The following is an 18,721-nucleotide window of genomic DNA, read 5'->3' on the forward strand; positions in this document are numbered from 1 at the left end:
GCTAAGTAAATAATCATACAATATCTCGCCAATAGCATATCATAATTTAAGGGGCTGCACTATTTTGTATAGTACGGTATTTTTTTCTTTGACGTGATTTTGGAGTAGATTGCCAAAAATCAGCACAATTGCGTCGCTCAGTGCCTAAAATCACTGTTTTCATACAAGTTTGTTGTTGCCTACTCTTTTGATAACAATGATATGCAGTTTGCAGTGTGTATATTTGTTGTTGTTATGCACCTATATGCTTGTGTTCCTACCTGACTTGGCCAACATATATTGTCAAGCATCGTCGATTAACCTCTTTGACAGACCTGGAATGTTTTGTGCATGGCAAATTACTGAAAACATATAAAGGCAATTGCCAATGTCACAACACATCTATCCCAAGAGTTGACAACAACACATACATATTGTAAATGTTACAGCACATTTATTCCAAAGAGTGGACAAAAACACATATACACTGCAAATGTCACAAAGCTTTCATTCACACATACATCAAATTTGTTTACAACATATATCACATGTGGTATGAGACTAAAATTCAGAAGAAAAATAAAATAAGATCTGCCTTTGTTCAGTTTTTGCAACTCAAGTCACACAATAAACATTTATAGAAACTTAATAATTGACTTGCGCAGAGAAGCAATGAGTAGAGTAACACAATACCGGTGAGATGCTTGACCAAAGGCAAAGGGTGTGTATGCAGTATGTGTTGTACACCAATGGTGCCGCGAGTGGCGGCCTAGGAGCATCACCGTGGACGGCAATGATATACCGCTAGAGTGGTGCCGCAAGTTAGGCCACCAACAAACATGGTCATAGCCAGCGAGGATAGAATGCCACGAGCAGGATATTTGCGCCCGGTGTTGAAAAGCACGTCGTAGGCAGATGTGGCTACTAGCTGGGGCAGGGTCACAAGCTGGGCCACCCATTAACATGACCGTTGTCATCGGGGATGGACCACGCCGAGTAGAGGAGTTGAGCTTGGTGTTGAGGAGCACACCAGTGGTGATGTGGGAGCAACCGAGATGCATCACACCGGCGGCAGGAGTTGGGCCAATGGAGAGGATGGTATCGTCATACCAAAAAATCATTTAAAAGTTTAGTCATGCACTTTGCCAACTCTTTCAGTTGTGGGTAATTAGATTACACATCAATTATTTATTATAAAATTGAGACTTCGATTATGGTCATGTCAATTAAATTATTTATCATTTTATGTGTGACACTAGTCTATTATACAAAACATTTTCACTTTCACAACTCATTTTTAGTTAAAATGTTAACTAGCTTTTCTAATCAATTCAACCCTCATCTCTACATTCACAGTGAGTATTCTTTATCACTCATCCGACAACTTTAACCACATAGTTGCATTGGTAATATTAAAGTAAAATTTATTGCTATACCCAAACTACATTATTACAAACACAACAACCCTTGAATAAAATTATATTTTGTTGGGTAACTTATGTTATTTACAAATTAATTATTTAATTACTATTTTAATTGAATTAATTCTAAATGGAGCGCAAGTACAAGATATGATAAAACAACATCCATATCAAATGATTTTGGCCTCTCTTTTTTGTACTAAATCATGTATATATATTTATGTATGCATGTTCCATTTATGTTGGTATCTATAAATATATTTTATAGAATGATCTACAATGCACAAGTCTAAATAATACTGTAAATAGATATTAATAGATTTGGTAGCTAAATTTGAACTAATATAAAATTATAGGATGTATGAGGTCTCAACAAGTTGTCCTTGTTTGAGTTATCTTCTCACCCTTACTATCTGGCATTGTTCGTTCTCGTTCTTCCATGGTCTACTCGTCTATATCTACTGGCCAACGTAACCCCACTAATCAAAATATAATAATGCATTTTTACGATCTATCTTGGAAGCCAAATATTGTAGAAATAGTCAATGTAAAGAAGAAGAATTGCATCTTTTACTTTCCCTTAGGCATGGGCGACTAGCGGAAAGTTCTCCTTCCCTCCAAGCTTCATTAGCCAGCTTGTGGATTTGCCACCCCTCTGCCTGTCGTCCGGTGGTTGGAGGCTAGGAGGGGAATCTCGGTTCCTCTGCTCCGACGAGTAGTGTAGGTTAGGGTCTTTTAGTCATCACAGAGGCGGCGCCCGATACATATGGCGGCGATTCATATTTGAGTTAGTCTTGCGGGCTTTGGTCCACCTAGAATATGTCCATAAGAACAAAGTTGACAGAGCTCTGGTGTAGATTCCTTCTGTCTCCTTGGGGTCGCGATGTTAGGGTTTTTCGTCATACGTGCGCAGCGGCGAGATTTGGTGTCAGACTCTTCAGATTGATTCAAGGGTTCAGTGGCGACGTTTGTAGCTCTAGGGCGCTGGTCCTTATGGGCACATGCACAAAGACTTCTTGGCTATCATTGACAAGGTCATGCTGGCTCAAGTATGAGGGTGGATACAACGGCATGTCTACGTCTCATTTGATGGCGGTAGTGGTCATTCATGGTCAGGGAGCTGGATATTATTTTTATTATGTTTGATGTGCTTTGTGATTCCGGTGAACTTTTATAATAGCTCAGTGTATTTTCACAAAAAACAATTAGTCTATGTAAAATTGCTAATTTTAAACAAGTCAAAAGATTTATCATTTTCATTGATTAAGGGAGAAGATTTGACAAACGGTGGTAGGAGGAGAGGAAGAGTAGTAGTACCATATATTCTTGTATTATCCTTCCGTTCTTTACGGCCGTATACAATCTTCATAAATTAAAACAAGGACTTGAGCTAGGAGGACTTGTGAGTGGAGCTGGCAACTTAGTACTCACATTGCCCAGTTGCAACAGTGTCAGTAATGCCAGTGCGAGGGCGAGCTTAATTATTGCCCGGTTGCAGCAGCCAGCAGGACCAGTGGTGCTAGTTTAAGGCCGATCCATCTTAATTATCGCTCTTAATTAACTTATCTTCTTAAGTCAATGGCGAGCCAGGTGGCCCGATCCACTGGGTGTAAACCAATACCATAAAGACTGATCGATCAGGTTAGATCACATATTTCCCATGAGAGATCCATCAATGACTGTCTGATATGTTGTTCTTGTGGTTGGATCTTCAATGCAGAACGTCCATATATTTGCTTGTCTTCCAAACATTGATCGTGCATTCGATAATTGGTACAAACGCACTGATCAACTAGTTGTGCACGATTCAGAACGCAGGAAATGACTGGGCATGTGGCAGTGAGTATGACGAGTGGCCCATGATGTATACCTCGAGTACATCGGAAATTCGGAATCTCTTATCCTTCTGGTGGTGCATATTATAACGTATGCTTGATGTTGGTATGGAGATAAGCAGAATTAGTTTTACCACTAATTAATGCCTTGCATTATTATATCTTTTATCTTCTATATCTAAATAGCTAGCCCCCGCTAACCTATTTCTCTCAACATGCAAGCATGACACCTCATCAAGCAACATGCATTAGACCAGGCTCCACCTCAACATTCAATGAGTCATAAAAAAGATTCATCTCAACATGCAAATATGCATGATACATTTAATAAATATTTTAGAAAAATACAGTTATCAAACACAATAAACCACATATATATTTTAGTTTTTAGCTCTCGCGTTATTTCTTCAATCCATAAAATCAATATCTTTAAAATATATTAAAACATTCCTGCAACAACATGTGGGGCATCATCTAGTGATTACAACGAACAAACCCGGTTGTGGAGTCTGCTCAGCAACATTAATTAGTTAACTAATTGATCAATTAATTAATTACTTTGGCTCGCATCTCATGTGCGCACATCCGGATCGAGTGAGTCCTATTTTCGCTTTTCTGTCACTATCACTTTCAGTGTCCGCATCGATTAGTACGTCTAGGCTCTCGGACGGGAACCTGGTTTTGACAAACCGGTGGGTGGTGTGGTGGGTGCTACAAAGAAGAAAAAGAGTATATTCTTGCCGTATTATCCGTTTGTTCAGTGTATACGTACGGCCGCAACTTGGTTTTCTGGAAGCTTCTAGAATGCACTGTTGCTGGACGTTGGATCGGATCTCATCTCGTGGATGACCCGGCCGGGCTTCCTCCCTTTCTTGTGGCCCAAGCCGGTCTATAGATAGAGAGAGGGACACACAGACTAGGTAGGGCCACATGACATGTAGTAGATGTGCATTTGACAAGTAGCAATTGGATCAGACTTGTCTCCCAAGTGTATGTTCACATCTCTGCGCTGCACCGTTCTTCACTTCTTTCCCTGCGACCGCCTTCAAGCCTTCAAGCCTCCGTCCTCGCCCAATCACAATCTCCCCTTCTGCAAATGGCAACCCTCCTCTTTATGACGTTTTTCACAAGCTCTGTGGAAAATGTTCAGCCGTCGAAACACCTCAAGCGAGCTTCGGTATTTGTGTCGACGCCTACTTCTGATGAATAGTCCGGTAACTCACATGTCATGATGGTAACATGTATTTAACCCCCAGACCCTGGTATATGTTGTCGGAACATATCAACACGATATCTAATTTCGAAGCCATGTTGTTGCTATGAACTCGACGACATGACCACATAGTAAAATTATGTGTTGTTAGAGAACTAAAATGTTTTGTGTTCTTAAATTTTGATAGGGGAGATTCTTTACTATTATCAACCTTTTTTCACAAACTCTAGGTAGAGTGCACGGCGGAAAAGGGTGTGTGTGATGACAAAAATATTTGGTACATATACTACTTCACACATTATGTTTAGGAAAATCATTGGTTGTTGTGTATCTCGGCATAATCGGAGTGTCAAAACGCGGGTACTCGGCTTAAAACAATGTAACTCCAAACAAGTTCCAAGAACGCGTGGTAAAAAAAAAGCCTCAGCTTAGGCATGCGTAAGCCGAGAGTCCGACGAAAAAGCTCTCGGTTTACAAGGCATGCTCGACATAGATTTTAAAAGCACTCGGCTTACTTATTTCTCTTGACAATCGTTCGTTGTCACATGGCCGCCACCTGCGCGCTCAAGGGCTAGTGTAAAGACTGTTGGCGTAAGCCGAGTATGCTCCACCGGCACTCGGTTTATATTTCCTATTTTCTTTTTTTGTTAAACCGAATACACTTCGCCTCCTCCCTAAGCCGAGTGGCCATGAAAGCACACCCGACTTACGTCTAAGTAATAAATAACGCGGCTGCGGAAGGCGCTGGCCTCTTCATCTTCAAATCACGCGGTCGCCGCACTGCGCATGCTCGACGCCGCCACACTCGGGCCCTAAAGCTCACCGTCGCTGCTAGCGACGCCCACACCCACCTCTCCTAGCCCACTATGCCAGTGCCGCCCTTTTCACCTTTCCCACACTTCGCCGGCCGACGCCCTTCGCTCCTCCGGCGATCCGCAGCCGCCGCCGCCGGGCTTCGCCGGCATCCGGTCACTTGACACCGAGGTGAGCACATCGATCTCTATAGCTTTGATATATGAATGCATCTGTGCGGATAGATGAGATGGATGTGAACTTAATTAGCAATATGACATAAAATTATATGGATGATATATATGTTTTCTTTTTATTTTCTTCATGTAGCTCATGTTATAATTTGTGTTGATATTATAGGTCAATTGGTGTCGATGTGCGTTGTAGAATTTAGCAATTGATGACAAAATCAAAGAATACATATGGGAGAAAGAAATTATAAAAGAAAAAAAGTTAATATAGTAAAAATTTGTTATGTTGAAATGTGAATGCACGCTTAAATTACATGTGTTCAAATATTTGTAGATGATACAACTTTCATTTTGTTGTGTTACATGTGTACTAGCTTTAAGTGTTTTCTGAGGAATAACGACATCTTATAAATTCATTAGTATATTCTTTTACAGATGGGCGGCATTAGGGGATGGAACGGGCCCATTGAGGCGTTAGCGTTTTGCGAGGCTGTTCTATTGGCCAAGATAAGGGAGATCGCTTCCTGGTATGACAGCTACGGGGCCTTGGTTTGGAAGGCGAAGGATGTATTTTGGGCTACCACGGAGTATGAGTGAGATCGGCTCAGGACCGCCTATGGTGGTATGGTGGTCTGTGCGATGCAGATCCTCATGTGGTGTATGAGCGAGGGGATAGATGTGATTTCTATCTATCACACAAGTATGAAGACTACGGCTCTCTTATGCATCGGTCAACTGGCTTGCTGCGCTCTTCATCATTAGCACCATGGCCCTAGTGGCGATGGCATCAATTAATGCATACATGTACTCGCCGGTGGCATGAAAGCTATCTTCTTATGCATGACCATAGATGGATACTCTCATGTTCATGGTTTCACTTTGTACACATATTTTTGGAAGCAAGGCGCCACCCAACTGTGTGAACCTTGTTCGGAATTGTTGCGCCAAATGCAATGATCCCAACGCCTGAAGTATCATGATTAAGATACTAGCCGCCGGTGGGTGGGTGGGGGGGGGGGGGGGGGGGAGGTCCCCTTATTAGAAGGCCACTGTTGGCTAGATGTCCTCCGAACTTCTGAATATGATTCTGAATCTAGCTAATGTGCAGGATGGAATGAACTACCTGGGGCAATTGATAGCACCCTGATGGGTCTCGTTGGGTACTGTCTCGAAGACGAGCAACACATCCTCACCTATGAATTCATGCAACGCGAGAGCATAGAAAACCATCTTTTCGGGAGTTTGATGCAGCACTGTTCTTTGATGGCCTTGGATCATAAAATTAGGCGTCACTAGAGAACTAAAACATTTTTGAATTTTTGTAATAGGAGAGATTCTTTAACATTCTTTTGAGAAACGTAGTACGGACGCATACGCTCATAAACACGTACATAAACTCATCGCTATAAATTCACATACACGCTACCCCTATGAGCACCTCCGAGAGATTGGGCTAGCAGGCCTCGAGATTGACAGAGTAACCACAGATGCTCGCTATCGACGGGAACATCACCTCCAACAGAAAGAATATTCTGCCTTTATGAGAGACCAGAGCGTCAAACCTGAGTTTTGATCTCTGGTGGGCTGAAAGTACCACTGCCGTCCTAACCATTCAACCATGGGTTGGTTGGGTTGGTTCTCGGAGAGATTCTATAGAAGTATCAGTGTTTTTAGGCTTGCATGCCTCAAGATGGTTTAATTTTTGCAAGCTCATGAGGTGAACCCGTGATAGCAAAGTCCTTATTTTTATTACGCCCTTACTTTGCAAAGTCCTCGTGATTATTATTACATCTTCAATTAGCAAAGTCCTTGTGATTATCATTATGCCTTTAATTTTCTTTCGGCTACATAAAAGCTAGTAACCGTATTCTTCAAGCACTACACCTAGTAGCTACCGGAAAGGAAAGACAGGCTAATTACATATACAGGGACATATAGTTAATCAGTTCCTACTTCCTAGTACGTGCGGCCGAGGTAGATTTAATCGTGGCAAGGAGACCAATCAAACACCACGATTGTTCGTCCGTACCGTAAGATGGATGCATGCTGATCGATGCCCTATCATGATCTAGTGAATTACTCCTACTTAATTTAGCCAATGCAATGAACGACCTTGCTCAAAGACAGGTGATAAATGACTTAGCTACAATTGTTGTTTAGGAGATTGCAAAATTTATAAGTACTCCCTTTGATTCAAATTAATTGTGGCATCTCTAGTATAATACTAACTTAGTCTCAATTTGGAGACAGAAAAACTGTCATAAAATAAATGTTGTAGACATGAAAAAACATGCCTCGCTATCGGTGACAGAATCGCCTCACAACGATGGAGCAACGTGCCCAAAGAAGCACACGCCATGTCATGTTTGGCATCTCTCTCTATCTATCTTATAAATAACTGCGCTTCCTAATTTTGAAGGCCTCACAGCTAATTGAGGTCTTCAATTTGGAATTGGTTCACTGAATTTTGACCATGCCAATAATTTCTCAAAGAGCTCTCTTAATAAAAAAAATTCAATTCACTATGTTTTCTAATTACACCATGCTCCCCAATTTTTAAGGCCACACAATTATTTATGGTCTTCGATTTGGAATTGGGCCACCGACTTTGACCCGATCAACAATTTCTCAAGGAGCTCTCTTGTTAAATTATTTTAATTCACTATGATTCATAATTTTGAAGCTCTCCCATTCTATTGAGGTATTCAATTTCGGATTTGGTTCAAGATTTTGATCGGGTCAACGATTTTTTCAAATCAGTTGGCAGCAACCAGGTTATAAAATCGTCTCAATCCGGCGCGCAATATTACCACCTAGGAAAAAAGTGTCCACATGTGATTTTATATCACCAATATAGTATATGCAGCCACCGACGCACAAAATTTTCACACTAACTAAGGGTTGATTAGCATATAACACGGAATCACTCTACGGAAGGCCCACCGCAACACCGCCTTATAAATAAAAAGAAAATACACCCATCGCCTCCCCCACTTGCGAAACTAGATACTCTCTCAGTTCCAAAATATAAGGTGTATTAGTTTTTGAAAAAAGTCAATTTCCTTTAACTTTGACCACGTTCAAAGCAAAAAATATCGACATCCATAATACTAAATAAATAAAATATGAAAATTCATTTGATGATGTATCTAATGATACCGATTTGATATTATGTATATTGATATATTTCTCTACAAATTTAGTCAAACTTAAGACTTTTCAAAAACTTAATATACCTTATACCTTAAAACAAAGGTAGTAATTTTTGTGTGAAAATCCAACAACACCAATAACGCAGCAAAGCGTGCCCAAACCTTCTAGTAAATATACTATGATCCTTGATTTTTAAGGCCTCACAATTAAATGAGGTCTCCAAATTGGAATCGGGTCATCTGATTTTGACCGGGTCAACAATTTCTCTAGCAGCTTTCTCGTTCATTATTTTAATTCACTATCCTCCTATAAATACACTATGTTCTCTAATACTATGCTCCTAATTTTAAGGCCTCAAAATCAATTGAGGTCTCTAATTTTGACTTGGCTCATCAGATTTTATTACCAAGTCAACAATTTCTCTCAATTCCATTAATTCACTATGCTCCTTAATTTTGGAGTTTTTTCATTTGATTGAGGTATTCAGGATTTGGTTCATGATTTTGATCAGGTCAACGATTTTTCAAATTAGCCAACAACAACCGGCCTTTAAAAACTTATCGCAGCTTCTCACCACCTAAAAGAAAGAAACGTCAACATGTGATATTGTAAAATAAATATAGCATGCACACACCGATGCAAAAATTTCCCCACATGAGTATGGATTGATTAACAGATGACACAGAATCACAGCGTGAAAGGCCCACCAAAATATTGCAATAGAAACCATAGCACCTACTACTAGGTCGTTTCTGGCTCATCGGTGGCCAAGCATCGCCATGGATGAGGGCGAGCATGTGACACCCATAAGGATAGGGCACAAAGCCAAGTTTTCATATCTGGATCAGTCTTAATACATAAGGATCTTCTTCAAGATGAATGACGTGGTGAGGAATCCAGCTTCAACACAGTGGATATGTAATCTTTTGCCTCCGTTTAAAAAAACATTTATAGATGGTCAACGGGGAGATCGGTGACCCCGTGGCCAGATGTGTTAAAATAAGATCGATGCATCTATATAAGGATTCTGTTACGGATGGATAATATTCCAGACAACCATTACGTGTTCCATCTCGGATGGGTTCATTTGCTGCCATGTTAACCTGAACAATTAAACAATGCGCAAGGCCAAGCTCACATCACATAGTGGTCCATGCAGGAGCACTCACTGTCTATAGGTGTCCTCAACTGGCTACATAATGGAATGATGGATCCAAAGTACAGTTTGATCTATATTGAAGCAGGCTCCATACATATTATTTTTCTCTTTTTTTGGGTTGAGAAACGTGGGCTTGCTTGCTTGGCATCTTCAACTGATTGGTAGTACTAGTTCTTATCATTGTGTCGAGAGCTGAGCAGAGATTCCAAACAGTCGGGTCATGGAATGGATATAGATATACCTGCCAATCTGCCAGTGCATTTTCTAGTGCCTAGTGGTTCAGCCTGTCTATCTGGACTAGTGCAGGTATGGGTGCCGACATGTGCTACTTGTCCTTGATTGTGCATTATTGGTATGTATGTATGTATGTACTGCTCATTATCTGAAGGAATTGCGCACGATTCAGGATCCAGAGAATGATTGGCTCTGCTATATATTGAGCATATGGATCTTGAGCTAACTCTCCAGTTGCTCTTCGGAAGAAGAACATATATATGCCAGCTGCCAACATACCTTTCTAGCTGGGCTGATAACGAATCTTTTTTCTTTTATCATCAGGGATCGCTAAAATTCATGGATCAGCTCCCGGGATCCATTTCATCGAAACAAAAGCAAATCTTCAGACAAGATTAATTCAGAAGCACAACATTTTGATCTCGTGAGGTGCGTAGTGTACATATGTATACTGAGTTTGGGAATGAATTGCTCTAATAAGCCTAGTGCGTATAATTCTATGAATGAAGTCTGACTGTGCTGGTAGAGTACTAATATAATGAATGGGGCTTGCATCTAGAGTCCTATTTTTCTGTTATATGTCACTGTCAGTCTCCGCGTCCGGTATACATATCTCTCGGATGTGGACATTTAACAAATGGTAGTAGGAGAAGCGGGAGATTAGGAGCGTATATTCTTGTATCATTCCTCCATTCTAGTATACGGGAACATATAGTAATCTTCTTGAATTAAAATCAGGACCTAAGCTAGGAGAACTTACCAGTGGAGCTGTCATTTTAGTACTTGTATTGCCCAGTTGCAGCTGTACTACCAGTAGGTGCACTAGTTTAACGCGGATCAAGCTTAATCATCGCTATAGTAGCTAACCTTTCTCCTTAAGTCAATGAGGAGCCAGGTGGTCCGATCCACTGGGTGTTAACCAATGATATAAGCAGTGATTGATCGATGAGGATGGGTCACATGTTTCCCCATGAGCGATCCGTCGATGACTGTCTGAAATGCTGTGCTAGCGGTTAAAGCTTGAAAACGAGGGTGCACACACATAGTAGCCTTGAAAACTAATCCTTTGATCGTCTTTGATTTTGGCCTCGATTATTGGTAAAGATGCAATACTCAGCTAGTTATGCTAGTATTACGCATGCATGTGGTTGTTTAGCTGATGTTTCCAGCTGCCAAAGTATGTACTCCCTCCATTTTTATATACAAGGCCACTATGGAATATACATTTTGCATCTATACAAGGCCACCAACAGTAATCGATGCAAAGTTAATGATATTTTCTTGTACTAACAACCTATTTAATACTTGCATGCATGCAGTCATAATGACAGTCATCTACTTCCTTCACTCGGTTTCTTTGCATACATGCAGAGTATTAATGATCCCAGTAAACAAGAAGAAAAGTTGACTTGTAAAGCAGACATTAAATTTTACATTGGTACATGTAATCTGAGTTTGTGGCCTTGTATACAAAAATGAAGGGAGCGGTGATTAATTTTGTACACCTTGAGTATCTGATAAGTGGCCCATTAATTATGTACACCTCGAGTGCATCGGAATCTCTTATCCTTGTGGTGGTGCATATTATACATACTTATGAGGATGAGCAGAATTTGTTTACTAGTTCATGCCTTAATTAATTTGGCTCACCTCTGACGTGCGCACATCGGGATCTGAGTCCTATTTCTTGTTTCTGTCACTGTCAATCTCCGCATCATCAATTAGCACGTACTATCTTTGTCCCTCGATGTAAGACGTTTTTGCAGTTCAATGGCTTTCACACGGCAGCTTCTTATGTTTCTTTTCTTGAGGGAACTTCTTATGTTTTTTGACAAACGGTGGGCGCTACTACAAAGAAGCATAAGAGTACATTCTTGCAGTATTATCCCTCCATTCTATGTATATGTATGGGCACAACTTGACCTCTCTTGGTTTTCTGGCACACACCATTGCTGACCGTTGGATCGGTTCTCATCTCGTCGATGACCCGGACAGGCTACTAGTCAAAGTTTGGTTCCTAGCGTGTGTGCCTTCCTTTCTTCTGTGTGGCCCAAGCCGGTCTACATATAGATCAAGACAGGGGCACACGGACTAGGTAGGGCCACATGACAAGTAGGTATGCATTTGACAAGTGGCACTTGGGCTAGACTTGACTCCCAAGCCAATGTTCACATCTTTGCGCTGCACTGCTCTCTTTTTTTGTGTGTGTGACCTCCCTCTAGTCAAGCCTTCAAGCCTCCGTCCCCACCCAATCACGATCTCGGTTCTGCAAATGGCAATCCTTCTGTTTCATACTCCCGCCGTCCGGAAGTCCTTGTCGTCAAAATGAATAAAAGGGATGTATCTAGATGTATAGTAGTTCTAGATACATCCCTTTTTATCCATTTTGATGACAAGTATTTTCGGACGGAGAGAGTACCATTTTTCACAAGCCCGGTGCCGCCAAAACAACTCAAGCGACTATACGTGAATAATCATGTACCCCCTCCATATCAAAATATAAGATGGTTTTTGATATCATCTTTGTATTAGAAAACGTCTTATTGACACAGAGAGAGTAACTCATATCAATGCATGGTAACATGCATTTGACCCCGCCGGTATATGTTGTCGGAACGTATAAATATAGGATCTAATTTCAAAGCCCTTGTTACGATGAACTAAACCGTGGAAACGGAACACATATCAGGTGTGTCATTAGAGAACTTGCACATTTTGAACATTTTAAAATAGGAGATTATTTACTACTAATATATATCAGCCTTTTTTTCATGCATGCATGGCTTGAGATGATTTATTATTTTTCGCAAGCTCCGGAGAAGGTGCACGCCGGAAAAGGGGGGTGTGATGGCAAAATGTTTGGTATAGTAGACGCATTATGTCCTGTACTAGTAGAAAGCAAAGTCCTTGTGTTTATGATGCCTTTATTACTTTGCAAAGTCCTTTATGATTGTTATCATGCCTTTTACTTGCAAGGTCCTTGTGGTTGTTATTATGCTTTTAATTTGCAAAGTCCTTGTGATTATGATTATGCCTTTAATTAGCTTTCGGCTGCGTAAAAGCAAACCAAAATTTTCAAGTACACCTAGTAGTAGCTCCCGGGAAGGATAAACACGCTAAGGTTAATAAGTTCCTAGCACGTACGGCCAAGGTCGATTTAATCGTGGCGAGGACACCAATCAAACACCATGTTCGTCCGCCCGTACTGTGCCGTAAGATGGATGCATGATGATCGATGCCCTATCATGAGCTACTAGTGAAGTACTCCTACTTAATTCAGCCAATGCAATGTACGACCTTGCTCAAGGACAGACACGCACCATGATGGCTACGGATGGAAAAATTATTTGAACTTGATAGCAATTCTGCTCCATATTTATTGCTTCTTCCGTTTCAAAATATAATCACGACACTTATTTTGAAACAGAAGAAGCAATAGTTAATTCCATAAGCAAAGAGAGACTCCACGCGTACACCCCAAGACGAGTCCAGCTGAATTTGTGTGGTTTTTGTGCCTGTATATGCAGAAATGGGGACAACGGAAAAGGTTAAGGAAAAGATTAAATTAAAGATTGTGCAACTGGAAACAACTAGGAGCATCCTCCATGGTCCAGCCGGATATGCTCCTGGATAAATTAGCCTATGAAATTTAGATGCCCGGATCTCCAAGACAAGCGATCGATCGGGACCGGTAGCACGGGCAGCGGTTAATTAATGGGCAGAAAGGGAAGAGCGCATTAGCTTTTGTAAGAAGCGCGGTGCTCGTGGTCATCCTGCGTGAGTGTGCTGTGCTGTGCGTGATCCGTTGGCGATCGACATTACTTGGGCAATAATTTCTCCCTGCCATGGCAAAGCTGGTTTGGCTCATCTGCCGTTTCTTGTGCACGCGTCCCGTTATCCTAGCCGATCCGATCCGATCTGATCTGATCCTGACTGGTGATGCAACTGTTGTTTAACAAGATAACATGATTTGCAATCGGCATTATTTCTTCTCCATTTGGACACTGAAAAACTGCCAAGGAAAAATATATGATGTGGCATGTTTTTAACACAGTATAATCGTATATGCTCACATGCACGCACATATATACGTTTCAACCCTATAAATGCATGCATGCACATCCTACCCTTAAAAGCACCTCCGAGATACATCTTCGGATTGACGAAGTCATTACACACGCCTCGTGGTCAACTGAAACGTCTCCTTCGACTGGACGAACATCACCGGAAATACTAAAATCCAGAAAAATGCAAGCGCCGATGCCAAGTCCAGGACTTGAACCCTCGTGGGTTGGTTCAACCACAAGTAACCTAGCCATTTGACCTATGTTTATCTCGGCATTCGTACGCTATCCACCGAAAACCCAGGTTTGTGAAGCTTCAAACCTGAGGAAGCCAACATACACGCCTCGACACCCGGCGAGAGCATCGCCTCACATTGAACAAACGATCCGCCTCAAGGAGACACATGTGACGTCAAACATGAGATTTAATCTCTATCGCACATCTTCATTGCTGCGGCCAGTTCTTGATATTGCGTCGTTGTAGATTTTGTATTTCTCCTTGTCAGAGAAAAGAAATCGTACAAGGCACCAACATTTTGACCTGTTTGAAGAGATTCCAGATTTTGTTTGTATTTACAATTTATCACATGGGGCAGCTTGTCTTGCGCGCCAAGAAAACAAAATGATGTAGAGAAGACGAGGGTCCCTTGGCTCATGGGTCGTGGGCCGGTTCCAACAAGAGGAACCTAATAATGCAATCTAGTGCGTTCCGTTCACATGACATGCATATACAGACATGCACACACGCACACACACACACATCCTGGCACTCGTGCGCCATATGCACCGAAAACCCGGGTTTGTGAAGCTTCAAGCCCGAGGAAGCCAGCACACAACGCGTCGACACATGCGAGAGCATCGCGCGCCTCTCATCAAACAAACAGTCCGCCTCAAAGAGAAACGTGTGACAACGGGCATGATATTTTGACCTTTACGGTGCATGTCCTTGTTGTCGTGACCAGTTCTTGATATTGCGTCGTTGCGGATGGAGAGGCCGGGGTGTACCTAGCATCATTTCGATATTGATGTAGCACGTAGTATTTCGCTTTGTCGCGAAATGAAAGGAAAATTACAAGGCACAAAAGGAGTTTACGGTTCACCTGTAGCAGCAGACTGTCTTGCGTGCCAAGAAAAAGAAAGGATCGGAGAGGATGAGTGTCCTCTGCCTTCCACTGCCTGTCTTGCGCGCCAAGAAAGGAAAGCACCAGGCGGTCACATGCGGAGCATCATCAGAGCAGATCCGCTCCCAAATCACACGCACCCAACTAATCATGACCCCCATTAATCAACCCGCATTAATCCGCTGCCCAACCTGCTAGTAATACTAACCACAACAAAGAAGAGAATTAATGCCCCTAACCGCCAACCCCGCGGATTCGAAACCGCCAGCCAGCCGCTCCCCTTCCCGCCCGGCCGCCGGGGCCCATGCGTCAGAGCGCCCGCCCCGCTCGGTAGCTTCGCCCACCCACCTACCGGTCCGCGGCGGGCGGCGCCCCCTATAAACATCGGCGCGGCCGCCGCGTTGGCCCCTCCCCCCCAATTCCCCACCCCCATTCCCCCTTCCCCACCCCGCCTCCGGGTAGCTCCTCCGCCAGATTCCAACCGCCGGGGAGGAGCCAACCCCCAATTCCCCATCCCCCACCCTCCCATCCAGGTCCGCCGGATTGTTCCGATTCGCGAGGCCGCGCACGAATTCGAGAGGGCGCGTTTCCGTCGGGAGGGATGATGCTGGTGGCCAAGGAGTTCGGCGCGCTGTCGCCCCCGGGGGCGGTGGCGGCGCAGCGGAGGTGGGCCCCGCCGGCGACGGCGCGGGTGTCGCCGCGCGGCGGCGGGGGTTCGTCGCCGGTGGGGGACCTGTGGCTGCGGACGCGGGGTGGGGCGGACGGGCCCGGCGGGAGCCAGCACGGGAGCCACGAGAGCGACATGGACCTGGCCATGCTCGTCAGCGACTTCCTCGAGGGCGGCGGCGGCGGGGGCGGGGGCGGCGACTCGCGCGGCAGCAGCGACGGCGAGGCCGGCGGCCTCCACGACCTCGCCCACCTCGCCGACAAGATCTCGGTACGTGCCTTGCGCCCGGACGACGCCCTCCCTCCCGTTCCCCGCCTCCTTTCATCTGCTCTGTTCATGCGAATTTTCAGTTTCCTTTGGGGCCGAGGTAAATTTCCCCCAAATTGTGCCCAATTCATTAGCCAGGCCGGTTGGTTAGGTGGCTGGCTGCGACCTAATTATTAGCGATTCCCAGCCTCTGATCAGTACAGGATGGAGGAACATTTCTGGAATCACATTCACGCATATACACCGGTTGCTTCCAAATGAATTTGTCGCTACTAGCACAATTTTGGTAGCGATTGCTTCCAAGTGAAATTGCCGTTACTATCTATCTATGACGTTGCTGCCCACTTTTGTTCTGCTCTGAATTTCATCTGTAACCACAGCTCATGGTAACATCAGCAACAACTTGGATATGGCTGGCATGTTTGATCCGATTTGACTCCATGGCCACAGTACAAACGAATGAATCTACCATTATAGAGAGCCCTCCCAGATGAATTTGTCGTTACTAGCACATTTTTGGTAGCGGTTGCTTCCAAGTGAATTTTCGTTAGTATCTATGGCTGCCCCGTTTTGTTTTGCTCTCAATTTACTATGTAACCACAGCTCATGGTAACATCGACGACAAATTTTGGTATGCCTGGCATGTTTGATCCAATTTGACTCCATGACCACGGTGCTAAACAAGACCTTGCTGGCTTGCAGCTGTAATTTTGATTACACAGCAGTACAATTTAGCTGTCTGTCAAGTTTTGATTGCACAGCAGTACAATTTTGTTGTCTCTGAAGTTTTGATTGCACATCAGTACAATTTAGGCCCCGTTCGGGAATTCACCAGCTCTTATAATCTGCGGAGCGGCAGCTTGCTCACTCACAGATTTCGTACTACAGCTCTGTCCGCTCCTGGAGCGGAGTATTTCCGAACAGGGCCTTAGTCCCACCTATCATGATTCTACAGACCATTTTTAGACTTTAGCCCTATTGCTCGGGGATGAAATAAAGCATCAGCGTGGGCACCAGTTGTTCCCCTGCTGTAATCATGAGCTAGCCGATTTGTAATCAACCATGCCATGTGCGTCCTTATCTCGCCTGATTCAGAGGAGGCACTGGGCTATCTTTTTTGCTCATTCATTAGTCTTGACCAGAATAATAATTGGATAACTTAACTTAGTATATGTATTGTTGTATCCCGAGGCTGACCTTTTGCGCATTCCATTTTAGATGTACAAGCAAGCTGGAGACGAGAAGGAAAACGAGCTGCTCTCCGTGGTTCACTCGCTGCTGTTCTCGATCCACGAGACAGAGCTCCAGGATTTCGTAAGAGGTCAATGTACTGGCAGCTGCATCCGTCATCTGCTCGTGAAGCTCCTGAGGTACTCGGGATACGACGCGGCCGTCTGCGTGTCCAAATGGCAGGGGTTCGACAAGATACCTGGAGGTAACCCTCCAGACCTGTTTGTTCTGATTTGATTTTCTTTAGAAATTGAGCTGTGTGGCTGAGCTGTTTGTTGTTTTGCCAACCAGGTGATCATGAGTACATTGATGTCATAATAGACAACGACCTGACGGGTCCAGAGCGTCTGATCATCGACATCGACTTCAGGAGCCACTTTGAAATAGCCAGAGCAGTCGATCCTTACGGCACCCTGCTGGACTCGCTCCCGGTGGTCTATGTCGGCACCCTTCCAAGACTGAAGCAGTTCCTGAACGTGATGGCCGACGCGGCGAAATGGTCCCTGAAGCAGAACTCCATGCCCCTGCCGCCCTGGAGATCCCTGTCCTACCTCCAAATGAAGTGGCACTCCAAGTACGAGAGGAAAGGCCTGCACTCCGAGCAGCAAGAGTTCCAGGGCGCATCTCCGAGCCACGCGCTGTGCTTCGGGCATCTGAAGCGGCTGAAATCCTCACTGCGGCTGGAGCTCGAGACCGGAAGGCTGCTCATGATGCCGGTCATGCAGGCCGGCACGAAGAGGACGGCGATGTACGAGAGGCGGCGTAGGCGCTCCCTGCTCAGCTTCTGACGCCTCCTGGATGCAGAATTTTTTTGGGGAAAAGGAGAGGGTCTTTCTTTTTTTGCGGGATTTTGACAGTTATGATGGGAGGTAGACGGTGGGTGCTAAGCACTAACAGGGGAGGAGAGTGCAGATTACATGCCAGTTTTTTTTTTCTGAAGGCATATATACAAAAGGGAAAAAAATACACAAAATTCTTTTTCGATTTCATTTTTGGTTTCTTGGGCGGAAGATGGATGCTGGTGATGAGCCCGCAAGCATGCCATGTATGTACAACTGAGAGTTGCTACAAAACTTTCCCCCTTATATTGATTTTTGATCGTATATCTTCGTCCTACCATGTGTGTTTGTATTTTGGAGAATTATCAGTATAAATTGTTGTGCTTCATTTGGTTCCGAAGGAAATGGTACTCCCATGGAACAACAAGATCAAATGCTGGTGTTTCGGAAACGCCGCCCCGCCGCTGCTCGCCGATGTATATTTCTAGAGCCATGCCCTAGCCTTTTGCATCATCCTCTTTGTCCCCTCTAATGATGCCTCTGTGATTGAAAAATAGGAGAATCTGATAAAGAAGCGACAGGGGGCAGCGGCAGCCCGTGTTGTATATGTTATTAT

General features: G+C 43.8%; 1 protein-coding gene across 1 annotated transcript; it reads left to right on the forward strand.

The window, feature by feature from the left end:
- Nucleotides 1–15,594: 15,594 nt before the first annotated feature.
- On the forward strand, nt 15,595–18,431 carry LOC123072857 (uncharacterized). Its single transcript, XM_044496523.1, has 3 exons — nt 15,595–16,099; nt 17,315–17,531; nt 17,618–18,431. Exons 1-3 carry the CDS (start codon nt 15,764–15,766, stop codon nt 18,112–18,114), a joined length of 1,050 nt encoding a protein of 349 aa, XP_044352458.1. The 5' UTR covers nt 15,595–15,763; the 3' UTR covers nt 18,115–18,431.
- The last annotated feature ends 290 nt before the right edge of the window (nt 18,432–18,721 follow it).

Source organism: Triticum aestivum, chromosome 3B (assembly GCF_018294505.1).
Source record: "Triticum aestivum cultivar Chinese Spring chromosome 3B, IWGSC CS RefSeq v2.1, whole genome shotgun sequence".
NCBI classification, from domain to species: domain Eukaryota; kingdom Viridiplantae; phylum Streptophyta; class Magnoliopsida; order Poales; family Poaceae; genus Triticum; species Triticum aestivum.

Bases quoted from the DNA above. Each gene is read 5' to 3' on its own strand.
- LOC123072857 (XM_044496523.1), top strand. From the start codon at position 15,764: ATGATGCTGGTGGCCAAGGAGTTCGGCGCGCTGTCGCCCCCGGGGGCG. The intron at 16,100-17,314 runs GTACGTGCCTTG...ATTCCATTTTAG, and splicing joins ACCTCGCCGACAAGATCTCG to ATGTACAAGCAAGCTGGAGA. The intron at 17,532-17,617 runs GTAACCCTCCAG...TTTGCCAACCAG, and splicing joins GTTCGACAAGATACCTGGAG to GTGATCATGAGTACATTGAT.